The sequence below is a fragment of the Sciurus vulgaris genome (genome assembly GCF_902686455.1).
Source record: "Sciurus vulgaris genome assembly, chromosome: 5".
In the NCBI taxonomy this organism is placed as follows: Eukaryota; Metazoa; Chordata; class Mammalia; order Rodentia; family Sciuridae; genus Sciurus; species Sciurus vulgaris.
In genome coordinates, this window is record NC_136465.1 from 114,616,560 (window position 1) to 114,629,260 (window position 12,701).

At 54.5% G+C, this 12,701-nt stretch overlaps 1 protein-coding gene across 1 annotated transcript; it reads right to left on the reverse strand.

Moving 5' to 3' along the window:
• Positions 1–5: 5 nt before the first annotated feature.
• On the reverse strand, positions 6–8,513 carry LOC306661749 (keratin, type II cuticular Hb1-like). The gene is made up of 9 exons (XM_079140909.1): positions 7,975–8,513; positions 6,031–6,239; positions 5,378–5,438; positions 4,424–4,519; positions 3,782–3,946; positions 3,410–3,535; positions 2,477–2,697; positions 2,252–2,283; positions 6–1,779 (listed from the first exon to the last, which is right to left on the reverse strand). Exons 1-9 carry the CDS (start codon positions 8,353–8,355, stop codon positions 1,604–1,606), a joined length of 1,467 nt encoding a protein of 488 aa, XP_078997035.1. The 5' UTR covers positions 8,356–8,513; the 3' UTR covers positions 6–1,603.
• Positions 8,514–12,701: the final 4,188 nt, after the last annotated feature.

The following is a 12,701-nucleotide window of genomic DNA, read 5'->3' on the forward strand; positions in this document are numbered from 1 at the left end:
CCGGCATCCTGACTTCATTAGAATGGGCATGGAAGGGGTGGGGAGTGGGGACAGGGGACTAGGACAGGCAGGGCCTGGATGCCCACGGTGGCATGGGGGTGCTGCTCTGAGGGACTGGACTCTTACTGAGGACGATGCCATGGCTTCCTCCCAGTCTTCCAGCTCAGGAAGCTCAGGAAGACCATGGGGAACTTCAGGCTGTCAGCAAGTGGGCACTGGAGTCCTCCCCGGTCCAGAGATGGCAGGACTGTTTGCATCCCTCCCCCACACCCTCTGCTGCCAGAGCACATTCCTCTTGTAGTGAGGAGGACATAAACATTCAACTGCCCCAGGCCTGGGTTTCGGGTAGCCCAGCCAACTTTCATGCCAGCTGCCGCCAGCCTTCCTACTGCTGGGTCAGCCAGGTCCTGGGGCCCTGGATGTTGTGTCTGGGTGCTCTCTGCATCTGGGGTGCTTGGGGGTGATGGTCACGTCACAGATGAGGTCTGTGTATGTATTGGGTAGGGTTGTGTCTGAGTCTATGTCCCTGGCAGGCCTCTGTGCCTGGGTCCTTGGGCAGAGGGATGATGGGCTGTGTGTCTGGAGTGTTGAGGGTTTTGTATCAGGACCTGTGTGTGGGGACATCTGTTCCTGATGGGCAGTAGCACATCTGAAGGATACTGGGAGGGCAGTAGGAGGTCTCTGGGACCTCCAGGGAGTGGTGGTATATGCATGTGTGGTGGAGAGTAAGAGGAGCATCTGGGATGTGCTGGCTGCTGTGGGGACATCTGTGTATTTGATCCCATGGACAGGGTATTTTCCTATGTTGAACTGGGGTTAGGGAGTGGGCATGGGGGAAGTGGACTAATGGTGTCCCAGCAGCTATAGGTGACAAGTTCCCCGCTTAAGGTGATAGGAGACCAGGCTCCTGCCCTTCTGGCTAAGGCTCCTAATGGTCCTGCTTTGAGGTCTGCTGACCCAGTGTGTGCAGGCTAGGTGGAGGGTACCCAGAGACAGCTGTCCCTGCCTCCATGTGGGAGAACAGCTCCTCTGCCTCCTGGGGAGTGAGACCTGGGCAGGAAGCCTAGTGGGCCACGCTGAGGGGAGGTGATCAGAGCACATTATACATGACTGTGAGCTTTATTGCAAATGTGGAGACCAAGCATGAGGGAAGAGAGGGAGCCGAGGCGGTGGTAGGAGCTTGGTCCCTCCCAAACGGAAATGCAGCCTGTCACCATAGCTAGGCTTGGAAGGAAGAGGAGGCATAGCTCAGGAAGGTTCCTGGGGCCAATCTGTGAGAAGCCACGGGCGTCCAAGCGCCTAGAGCAGCCCGAACTGGGATCGGACCTCTGCCCAGGGCGACGAGGAAACCGGTCATTTAGACAGCTGGGGGTGGGCCAGCGCTGCCAGACCTGCAGGCCAGGAGCCCGGCTCTCCCCGGAAGACACCAAGGGACAAGTGCGGAGGGGGCTGCAGACCGTCGCGCGCGGCAGTGTGGGCTGGCCAGGCCGCTGTGCCCGCAGCCCTTCTTCCTCCTCAAGTCCGCAGCCTTCGGAGCTCCAGGACCGCGGCGGGGCGCAGGGACTGTGGGCTCGCCGAGCGGGGTCTTCACGCAGCCAGGGCGTTAAGCGAAGCGCACGGAGCGGCTGCTGCCGCAGCTCTGGCCGCAGGGCGCGCACATCCCGGTGCTCACCGCCAGGTTCCCACTGCACTGGGCGTTGCAGGCGCTGCCCGTCACCGGCCGGGAGCCAGTCACGCAGAGGTCCCCGCACACGACTCCGCCCCGGGAGCTGCTGACACCTGTGGTAGGAGACCAGGGCTTAGCCCAAAGCGAGGTCCTGGCTGGGGGTGGGGGGACCCCCTTCCTACTGGCCAGAAACCCTTGCCCAGCTCAGGGTTCCTCTGGGAGGTTTCTAGTGCTTTCTCCCACGCCATCACTCCTGGGCACCCTCTGTCGTCTAATCTCAAGCCCGGGACCTCCCCACAAGCAGAAACAGCTACTTAAATTACCATAATCACACTACCCTACTCCTCCTTCATTTTAGTCTCTTTAAACTATGGCTATCTGCTGACTTAATTGTTTTGTAAATACAGTTTTACTGGAATCCAGCCATACGGATTTAGCATTAGCTATGACTGTGGTTGCTTTCATGTTACCAAAGACCACACTGCCTCAAAGGCTAAAATGTTTACAATCTGACCCTTTAAGAAAAAGTTTGCCCACCCGAAACCCCACCTCCTTATTTCCAAACCCACAGTGTGGCTTACTTACAGACATTTACAGCACCGATGCCCTCACACAACCTTGTGGGGAAAGCAAAGAGACAAAAATTAGGGAGGACAAAGCTGCTGAAATCTTTTAACCTTCCAATTCCCTCCTTTAAGTACTGTTGATGCAAATTAGATGCAAATGATATGCAAACACGCTCCTGACTTGAAGCACAGCAGCCCTACTTGGGAGATTGAAGAGACGCCCTCTCCATAGGGGTGGGCCCACCTCTGCTCCTCGCCCTCCAGCAGGCGCCGGTAGGTGGCGATCTCGATGTCCAGGCCCAGCTTGGAGTTCATCACCTCCTGGTACTCCTTGAGCAGGCAGGCCATGTCCTGCTTGGCTTTCTGCAGGGCGCCCTCCAGCTCAGCCAGCTTGCAGCGGGCGTCGCTCAGGGCCGCCTCGCCCTGCTGCTCAGACTGGGTCACGGCTGTCTCCAGCTTGGTGTTCTGGGGGCAGGGGAGAGAGTTATTCAGGCCCCCTATTCTGGGTTCAAGATCAGAGGCCTGACATCCATTGACTCTCAAAAGATCCTATTAATTTTTTTTAGGGATTGCAAATTAGTGCTCCCAAGGAATATAGGCACAGTGGCTTCAATTTTGGAAATTTAACAGAGCAATCCAGATCCCTGGTTTCTTTTGAAAAAATCAGGGGATCTGACCACACTAGACCTGCAATTCTGTGTAACCTGTCTCAGTGGATCTGGTTAGTTTTACCCTTTGTGTTTGCCAGTTTGCCACAGTCCCTGCCCTGCCACAGTACAGGGGCCTTGGGTACAGCCTGCTCACCCATTCACTAGAGTCTGTTGACATCTGAGGGTGTGATTACTGATCTAGAACACGAACCAGAGAGGACAAATGGCTCTACCACGTCACACGGTGATAGGCCTGGTTTGGGAGCCCCAATTTTCTGTAACTGTGACCAGTGCCATTTCCTCTGACCCATCTGCCCCTGGACTAGTGAAGCCCTTGTCACCCATTCCCTCCGTACTACCCCTCCTTTTCCATTCAGCGAGAATGTAGAGCATTTTTCATGAAGACTGTCCTGATGTCTGATGTTTGCTTCTGTCCTCACGTAGTGGTAAGGTGTCTGACTTAAATCCCTCTGCTGCAGACTGACCCCACTCTCTTCCCACACTGAAGGGGAGCTGGGCTTCTGTACCTGACACTTGGCGTTCTCCACCTCAGCTGTCAGCCTCTGGATGATACGGTTCAGTTCATTCATCTCCTCCTTAGTGCGGCGCAGGGTCTCCCCATGCCGGATCACTGTGGCCTTCATCTCCTCGCACTGGGGGAGCCAGAGATGCTCATGAATCTCAGCATGGGACATCCCACCCACTAAAGATGCCACTGATGCCTGTGCAGGTTGTATAGTGCTCAACCTGTGCAACCAGAGATGGCAACCTTGCCAGCCCAACCTGAGAGCTGGCAGACCTTCTCTTATCATCCTTAGAATAAAAGAAGTGCTTCCTAAAATATACCTCACATCCCTCCCACCGCCATGTGCAGGAGGCAGGTGTCCAGGGCCTCTCACCTTGCTGCGGTACCAGGACTCGGCCTCAGCCCTACTACGACTGGCAATGTCATCATACTGAGCCTTGATCTCGGCCACCACACAGTCCATGTTCAGGTCGCGGCTGTTGTCCATCTTGACTACAACTGAGGTGTCTGAGATGTGGGAGTGGAGAACGCGGATCTCCTGCAGGAGGAGGGGAGGGGGAGAACTTTGTCCGGCGCCCTACCCTTGGCATGGCACCCTCTCCCAGTCTTTCCCTGACCCTACTCCTGCTTCCTTCACTGTGTGAAGCCCAAGGTCCAAGTCATGGTTTTTCCCTGAACCCTGGAACCCTCAACACCCCTCAGGCCCAGAGCCCTGGAGTTGAGAGGAGGAGGTACAGGGAGGCCATGTCTGAGGCCAACTGCTTGATCTCAGCAGGGTTTAGGACCCAAGTTGACCACTCGTGATGACTGTCAACACAGGAACCAGGAACCCACTTGTCTGGGCACGGGACACCAGAGGTCACACTCTCCTTCTTCACCTTTGATAGTCAACCTGCCTGGGTCTCTCAGCTGCTCTGCACTCCCCACCTGCTGCCTTGGGGCTTAGAAGCCAAAACGGTGGCAAGTCTTTCCTGGGTCTAATGTCCTTCTTGCTGCCCCCTGCTAAGCCCCTCACCTCCTCATACAGTCGCCTCAGGAAGTCGATCTCCTGGGTCAGCGCCTCTGCGTTGGCCTCCAGGTCTGACTTGCGCAGGTAGGCACAGTCCACGTCCTGAAGAGGAAAGATGAGCCAGGGGTCTCACTGGGGAGATGGCCAGAACTCTCCCTGTCCCGCCATGAGGCTGAGCAGACCCCCTGGGGTGCCCGTTTAGATGTCATCCCAGTGTCTGGCGTCATGACTTGGCAAAGCCCTTTATGAAGCTGGTGGGCTCGGGAGCAGCCTGGGGAGAAGAGCGGTTCCCGGGCTCCAGGCACTTCCTCTGGGACCACAGGGAGAGTCCTCTAGAAGTCACACCTGGCACCATCACCAATACTTCCAGCTAGTGTGAAACGGCTCATTCTAACGACGCCCCACCTCTCTCTACTCTGGGTCTCATAAGAAAAATCTAGATCTGTGGTCACAAGTGTGCTCAGCCATCCAGCCTGCCCCTTCCAAGCCAGGGCGCCTCAGAGCAAGACCCTCCACCTCTGTGCCTCCTGTTGTCACACTGAGGTGGATGGAGGAGAGGCAAGGGGTGGGGCTTGTGCAGAGCCAGGCTGAAGAGGTGGGGGACAACCCCTGGCCCGGCCATCCCAGCAGTCCCCAGCTGTCACTGGCCTGAGGGGGTGAGCGTTCCCTGGCATTCGGAGCCCTTTCCTTCATGCATATTGATTGAGGACCCGACCTATGCCTGGCCCAGGAGGTGGGAAGCCAGGGGCCAGATGGGCCAGCATGTTGCACTGCTTGAGGCTGGCATCGTACTCAGTTGTCAGGGGCTAAACGGGAGCCGTGGGGACTCTGGGGACAGGAACGGGGGGCGAAGTTGGGCCGCAAGATTCTGGGGGAGCCGTGTAGCCTCTCGAATGCACAGAGTTCCTGCACCCCTCCCCTTGGCTCTGGCGTAGGGATGGATACGTTGGGGTCACTCACCTTCTTCAGAGCCACGAATTCGTTCTCGGCAGTGGCCCTCAGTGCCACTTCCTCTTCATACCTGAGGACCCAGGACACAGAGCTCAGATGAGGAGAGAATAAAGGCCTAGGCAAACACATCCCAGGAACTGGACTTTTGGAGGTGGTCAGAGAATCCAAACAGTGTTGAGCTAGAAGGGACCACATCTGCCCCTATGCCCTGGGCATTCAGACCAGCCCAAGTCACCAAGGTGCTTCCCGTTTCGGGGATTCTCATGGCTGATGTGGGTTGGGGTGGGTGCTTCTTTTCTGTTTCTGGACTGTGACTCACTGCGGGGCAGGGATCTTGCCCTGGTTCTGGTACTACTCCTTACTCTCTGAGCTCTCCCCAGCTCAGGGCTTAACACAGTACCTTGAATGCTGAATAGATGCCCAGTGAATGTTTGATGCATTAATGAAATAAATAGATCATGATGAGGTAGCTGGAGCAGCTCAGAGTCTCTCTACAATCTTTAAACTCCCAACTCCAGGGAAAAGAAATCCCTCCCCTCCAGAAGCTTATTGTCACTGTCTTCTTCCTGTTGGGAAGTTCCTCTTGTAGTCTAACCCAAATTTATCTTGTTTTGACTTATTCATGTTTTATTTCTCCAAACCTGCCTCTCCACTGTACTCACTTCTTCTTGTAGCCCTCCAGCACCTCCTGCACGTGGTTGAGCTCAGAGGCCAGCCTCCCGCTGTCGGCCTCCACGCACTCGGCCTCCCGCCTCAGGGTCTCAATGTAGCCCTCGAACAGGGGCTCCAGGTTGCTCTCGCAGCACTTGCGGTTCTGGTAGAACTGCCACTTGGTCTCCAGCAGCTTGTTCTGCTGCTCCAGGAAGCGCACCTAGGGTGGAAGTGGGAGAAAAGTCTGTGGGAGGGGCCAGCATGCCCTACTCTCCTTAGAGAATTGGCAGAGTCAAGGCCGAACTGGCAGCATAATGTGTAGAGGCCAAGGTGGATGTCATCGTCCCCCTGGGCTCTCCTGACCTGAGGATGGACCTGCGGAATCCTTGTTTTACAATTGCTTGCTCAGACCTGAGTGAGGGTCTGTCTGGGTGGGCCTGGGGCGGGAACTGAGCAAATGGGAGGCATAAGGACAGTGCCAGGTTACTGTTGGGCTGGGGGAAGGGACAGGTAGCTGGGGAGAATAGTGAGAATCAGGGAAGGCTTCCTGGAGGAAAGGAACACAGAGTGTGGGTGGGATCGAGTGGGAGGAAGCCTTCCACCTTGAGCCCCCTTAGCGCAGACCCATGGCTTCTTTACAGATGTCCTCAGGGTTCAGCCGGCGCTCTAGGCAGTTGCTGAATGGTCGGGGTGGGAAGGACTTCCTAGCTGCGGAGGGCAGAGAAGTTAGGCTCTTTCCAAGCAGGATGCCCAAGGTTGGAAGAGGCCTGGGGGATGTGGGGTATGGTCGTAGGTGGCAATGTGGACGGGGAAAGATTTAGAAGAGGGAGGGTGAGGCATGCCACCCTTTACTGGAAGTCACTCAAACTGGAGAGACCCAATGGCAGCAATACACTGTGCTGACTGGGAAGACTGTCAGGGAACAAGACTAGGCCCCTCGGCCTCCAGGTTTCCACTCCTCATACATTTCAGGTGGAGTGGAGACTGCTCCTGCCATTTAGCCTTGGGGCCCTTTCCATCCAATTTCATGAGCACAGCTGGGAATTCCCAGGCTGGAACTTCCAGATGGGGAATTGGTCCTTTATGGATGATTTTCAGTGGTCTTGACTGATGGATCTCATGGCTGTCTTAGCCCCATCTTCCCTTTCAAAGTCATGTCTGGCTCACACGCAGTTCTCGTGGGGAGAAGGCCGGGGGGTGGAGCTCAGGCTGGACCCTTTCCACACTCCACCTCTTGCTGCCTCTCCAGGGTGTAGTGTCTGTGGAGGCACGTCAGCCCCTGCTAGAGGGGAATGCGGCAGCTGGGGACCCAAGCTTTGGACCTTCTAGTCCCAGGGGTCTGCGGAACCTGGACTCCTTCCTGGTCTGGCTTCTCTTCCTGTGGGCCCTTGGGAGGGTCTTCGCCCTTTCCCTGCCACTTTTCTGTGTACTCTCAAAGGATTACAATTCTCATATATTCACCCTTCACAGGCTGACTTCAGGATTTTGCTATCCCTGGGTGCTATTTCTCTCAAGTGACAGCCCTAAGTATATTCGCCCAGTGAAATCTGTAAACATTTACAGTGACGGAGTCAAAGTGGTAACTTCATGTTATCATGTATCACTAGGCAGGCACATAGGGCATTCACAAAACGAATTCTAGCTGAAACTTTTGTCCCAGACAGCTCTGAACCCAGGGCTTGCTGTCTTTATTAAAAGCAGGAGGGAAGCAAGTATTAGATGTTACACACATTGTAGCTCAATGAGATTTTTCTCCACCTACTTTTAAGGAATGAAGCAGGACATGAATTTTCTCATCAGATGTTTCAATATTACTTAATATCGTGGGTCTGTACCCCCGAAAATTATCATAAAATAGTGGTCCACATTTCGCATTTCTTTAAAGACTAGCCTGGGGCTTCTCATCTCCTTCCAGAACAACTAGGTTCAGGAAGGGTGTGATCCAGGACACCCACCTTGTCAATGAAGGCAGCGAACCTGCTGTTGAGGCACTTGATCTGCTCCTTCTCCTCGTGCTTCACGCACTGAGCATTGGGGTCGATCTCCAGGTTGAGGGGGGCCAGCAGGCTCTCGTTGACCGACACGGTGGTGATGCAGGGTGGGGTGGGTCCGCACACGCCGCCGGAGCGGTAGCCGAAGCTGCGCCCGCAGGATCCGGAGCGGAATGCGCCGCAGACGCTGCGGCTGCCGAAGCCCCCGGTGAGGCCGCGGTAGCAGGAGATGCCGCGGTAGGGGGCGGCGGTGATGCAGCAGCGGCCGGGCCGGGGCCCGCAGGCCGAGGCGCAGCTGAAGGCGCGGACCCCGCAGGGGCCGCCGAAGCCGGAGAGACAGGACATGGTGCAGTGGCAGGGGCAGGGGCAGGCTGGACCCCGACGCCCGCGCTGCACCTTATATGGAGGCCCGCGGGCCCGGGGAGGGAGCTCGCCGCCCAGGCGTTTACGAGCTTGGAGGGCTCGGCCCTCGCGCCTCGCCGAGCCGGGAATCAAAGCGGGCCGGGCCGCCCGGCAGCCCACATGAAACGGCCTTCGCTTCCTGCCAGCGCTTTATGGGGCCGGGAAGCGCCTGGTCAGCTCCGAGGGCCGTGCACTGTGGGCTCCTCGGGCGGATCCCTTACGTCCCTCTGCTGGGGCTCAGCCCGGGAAGCGCTGGATTATTGGCTCCATCCCCGGGCGGGGCGGCTGGGCACACCTGGCCCCCTCCTGGGTCCCAGCCCTGAGGGCTGGGAAGCCTTGGCTTTAGTTATCCATGCACGTGTGCACGGTGTGGGGGGCCAGGCTCAGGGCGTTGAAGGGGGTGGCCCTCTAAAGTCATGGGCAAAATCACGTCATGACCTCGCACAGGTGAATAACCTTTCTGAGTCTCAATTTTCTCACAGGCTAGTTAGGGATAATGAGAGTACCCATCTAAGAGTCGTTGGGAGGATCTAATGAGGTAATGGACCAGAACGCATTTAGGGCTTTCCTTAGTGCTAAGAACTCAATAAATGAATGTTTATTTATTTGTTTTGTCTATTCTACTATTACTAATTTGTCAATTCCACCTGTGTCCCTTTGGGCAAAAACTTTCTCTTTTCTCCTCAGGACTTACTTTATATCTCCTCTTCTAGTTAGTGTCCCCCTCACCCTGAGCAAATGATCCCTATACTCTTCCCCCTTCCACTTGGGGAGGAGAAGGGAGTTTAACGCGCATCACTGTTTCACAGTGCACCTTGTACTTTGGGGAGGGCTTTTTGAAACATTATTCATCTAACTCCCCAGGCATCCTTCTGAAGTTGGTATTATTGTGCTCATTTATCTGTTAGGAAGGTGACATTTTGAAGGTCTTACATTTAAGTTTCCATAGAGGAGTGGAGTCAGAATCAGAGACTCTTCAACCCTCATCCATGCTGGCCTCTCCCAGGGTTGGGGCTTGCAGGGCTCAGTTCTTGGAGGCAGGAGCATGGACTGCTGGGGAGGGATGGGACTGATCCAGAGCCTTCCCCTCAACTGATGCTTGGTCATGGTCACCAACTCCAGAAGGCCATAACCTGTCATAAAGAGGTTAATTATGGGTCTGACGACTGCCAGAGGAAATCAGAGTGTGCGCTCATCAGCTGGCATTAAAGAGAAGCCTGCAAGTCACCCTGCACTTCCTTTGCTTTAAAGACGAGTTATTGTGCATACAGTAATTAAATCTTGGAATTCCAGAGGTCATCACAGCCAGCCTGGCATCTCTTTGCCGAGGAGTGTCCCTTCGGCCCCTTTTCTGTCTTTTCCACATTCCTGTGGCTTGTCTTTGTCCACACAGCAAATCAAATGCATTTGAAATTCAGAGAGACTGGAAGCTGCAGGCTGACTTGTGCCTACTAAGAACATACCCTGAAGAGGGTGAAAGTGAACACTGGACGTGTAGATCCCCCAAGTGCTAGCACCGGTCCCTGAGCCAGCTTCAGGGAAACATGCTCCCTGGTGGCCTCTTTATTATTCTTGGAACACAGCGGGAGAGAAATGGGCTTGACCATGAGAAATTTCACAATCAGGGAAAGATAACAAAGAACAGTTACCTATAGAGAGGGATGGTGGTCACAGGTGAGGGCAACAGGACTTTTCCATTCTTGGTCAGATCTTCTAGAAGTCAGTCTCCTGCCCCTTTCATGCCCAGTATACCATTCTATGAATGGAAAGCTGATGTCCTGTCTTGGTCACCATGTCTCTTCTTTATCCCCCAGTGGATCCCAGGAACCAATTCAGGGCAGAGAGCATCTCTGAGGGAACCAGGCTCAGAGTGTGAGGGAGGAGTCTGCATCCCAGGCAGGGTAGGTGTGCTTGGAGGACTTCATACAAACTGCAGGGGTCTGGCTTTAACGGACAGTGCCATGCTGTGGGGACTTCCTGCAGAAGAGCCTCTAGTGTGGGTGCTTGGGGCTGAGGTCAGGCCTGGGCCCTTGGAGGAGACAACACTTTGGTTGGGCTTGAAGAATGGGAGGCATTAGAAGTGCTGAGATTAGAGAGGACGAGGAGGACTAAGTCTGAGGGAATGGTATAAGCAAAGATATCAAGCAAGAGAGGCCAGAGCATGTTTGGGGAATGGCAGGCAGTCCTCTTTGACTGATGAATGGGCAGATATGGTGGATGAGCAGGGTGGGCTTAGAACATCAGGCTGAGCATCAGAGATGCTCGACCTGGAAGGATCCCTCTTCATGGAAGTATGTGTGTGAACAGGACATGGGGCTGGAATATGGAGGGTGCTTCTATGTGAAAGTTGTGTGTGTGTGTGTGTGTGTGTGTGTGTGTGTGTGTATGTGTGCTTGAATATGTTTGTTTATTTCTGGTAACTTCATTATGGAATATCTTAAATATCAGTTTTCCCATTTCAGAAAGACATTTCTTCCTTCTCCATGATCAAGTGTCCTGGAATCAGACACATCTTGGCTCTGCCATTTGCAATCTGGGTAAAAACATACATATAACCTCTCTGAACCTCCTAGTTTCCCTAGAATTGAGATAATAAAACTTGCCCAGGGATAGTCTGAGGATAAAGTGAGTATGTAAAGCATTAGTACAGTGCCTGGTATATAGTCTGCTGTCAATAAATTGTGGCTGCTACTATAATAATTGTTACTATTTTCCTGTCCATTGCCTATTGCCTGGGTAACAATCCAGAGCCCTCCATGGCCTGGCCTGCTCTCCCAGGTCTTGGGACTGTGGCATCCTGCACACTGATGCTGTTCTGATTGGGGACTCCCAATCCCACTGCTCATTTCAGACTCTGGGGGGTCAGTCTCAGAGCTAGGGGACAAGTTCTATTGAAGGGTCCCCAGATAACAGAGACCATCTGGAGAGTGTGGCCTTGTGTTTTCTGTCAAATTGAGGCAGGAGACTGTGTGCTGTGGGGTTGATAAATCTTGAAGGCACATTGAAAGGGATAGAGGTGGGTGGCAGTTTGGGGAGGTTTTAGGGATATTTGAAACCCTCAATCCAGGTGCTTACCATACCCACCATAATCTTGAGTTCTGTAGCAAGGAGAGCTAAATGAAGAACTCTTTAGGTTCTGTGGCTGTCTTTTCCATGTCTCAGAAGGGGTAGACACATCTCCCTCTAGCCATGCCAGGGCTAGTGTCCCAGGTTGTGCTGAGGACTTAGCAGGGGACTTAGCCCCTGGAAGGCTCTTTCTCTCAAAGCTGCCCTGGTGTACCCCCTAGAGTGAGGATGGCCTGTCTTGTCCTTGATCACGGCTCATCTTTTGGCCCAAATGGAAAGACTGTGAAGTTATGGGTCTAGCCAACCACCTGAAGGAAAAGTCCCAACCCAATCCCCTCCCCCTCCTTAATGGCCCCCCAAAGTGCAGAGTTCAGGCCTCTGCAGACCTTGACTGCTTGGGCACCCTCAGACTGTCAACTGAAGAGGAAGTATCGCCAAAATTAGGACTAGTCCAAGGGTAGGATTTCCAAAGCTCCATTTTGATGATGCTCCAGGAGGGAGGAAGAATGAATGTGAAGTTCCCCAAGCCCATAAAGGTGGCGAAATGGCTGCTCCCCCAGGCAAGCAGACAGACATCGGTGCCTGGATTTACAAAAGGGGAAGGTGGGGAGGAGAATTCAGAATCCTGTCTTTTTCTTTAACTCCACCTGCTCCAGCCTGGAGTCATCATGTGTGGATGGGCTTGCCTGAGCTCTGGTAGCGGAACCGGTAAGTCCTGCTCCTGGGTGACCACTCAGAGACACGGTTTGGGTCACACCGTCAGTTGCGTCTTGGTCTGTGGACCCCTGCCCAGTCACTGCTATATTGCCATCGTCCTGGGGTTTAAGTGGCTGCAGCATGGGCCTTCTGCACTGCTCTGCTGTGTGTGCAGACCCACCCTGCTTCACCACTGTCACCACCGAGAACCTGCTCGCACCCCTCAGCTGGGAGATGGACCTCAACGTGCAGTGCATGAAGCACAAGAAGGGGCAGATCAAGTGCCCCCACAGCAGATTTGCTGCCTTCATTGACAAAGATGGGTGTCCACGTTCTCCATACCCACGTCTCTGACACCTCATCACTGTCAAGATGGACAACAGCCGCAACCTGAATGTGGACTGCATTGTGGCTGAGATCACATCGCCAACCGCAGTTGGGCTGAGGCCGAGTCCTGGTTCTGCAGCAAGGTGAGGGCTCAGGACACCTCCCTCCTAGACATAGCACTGGGAGGGACAGGAGGTAGC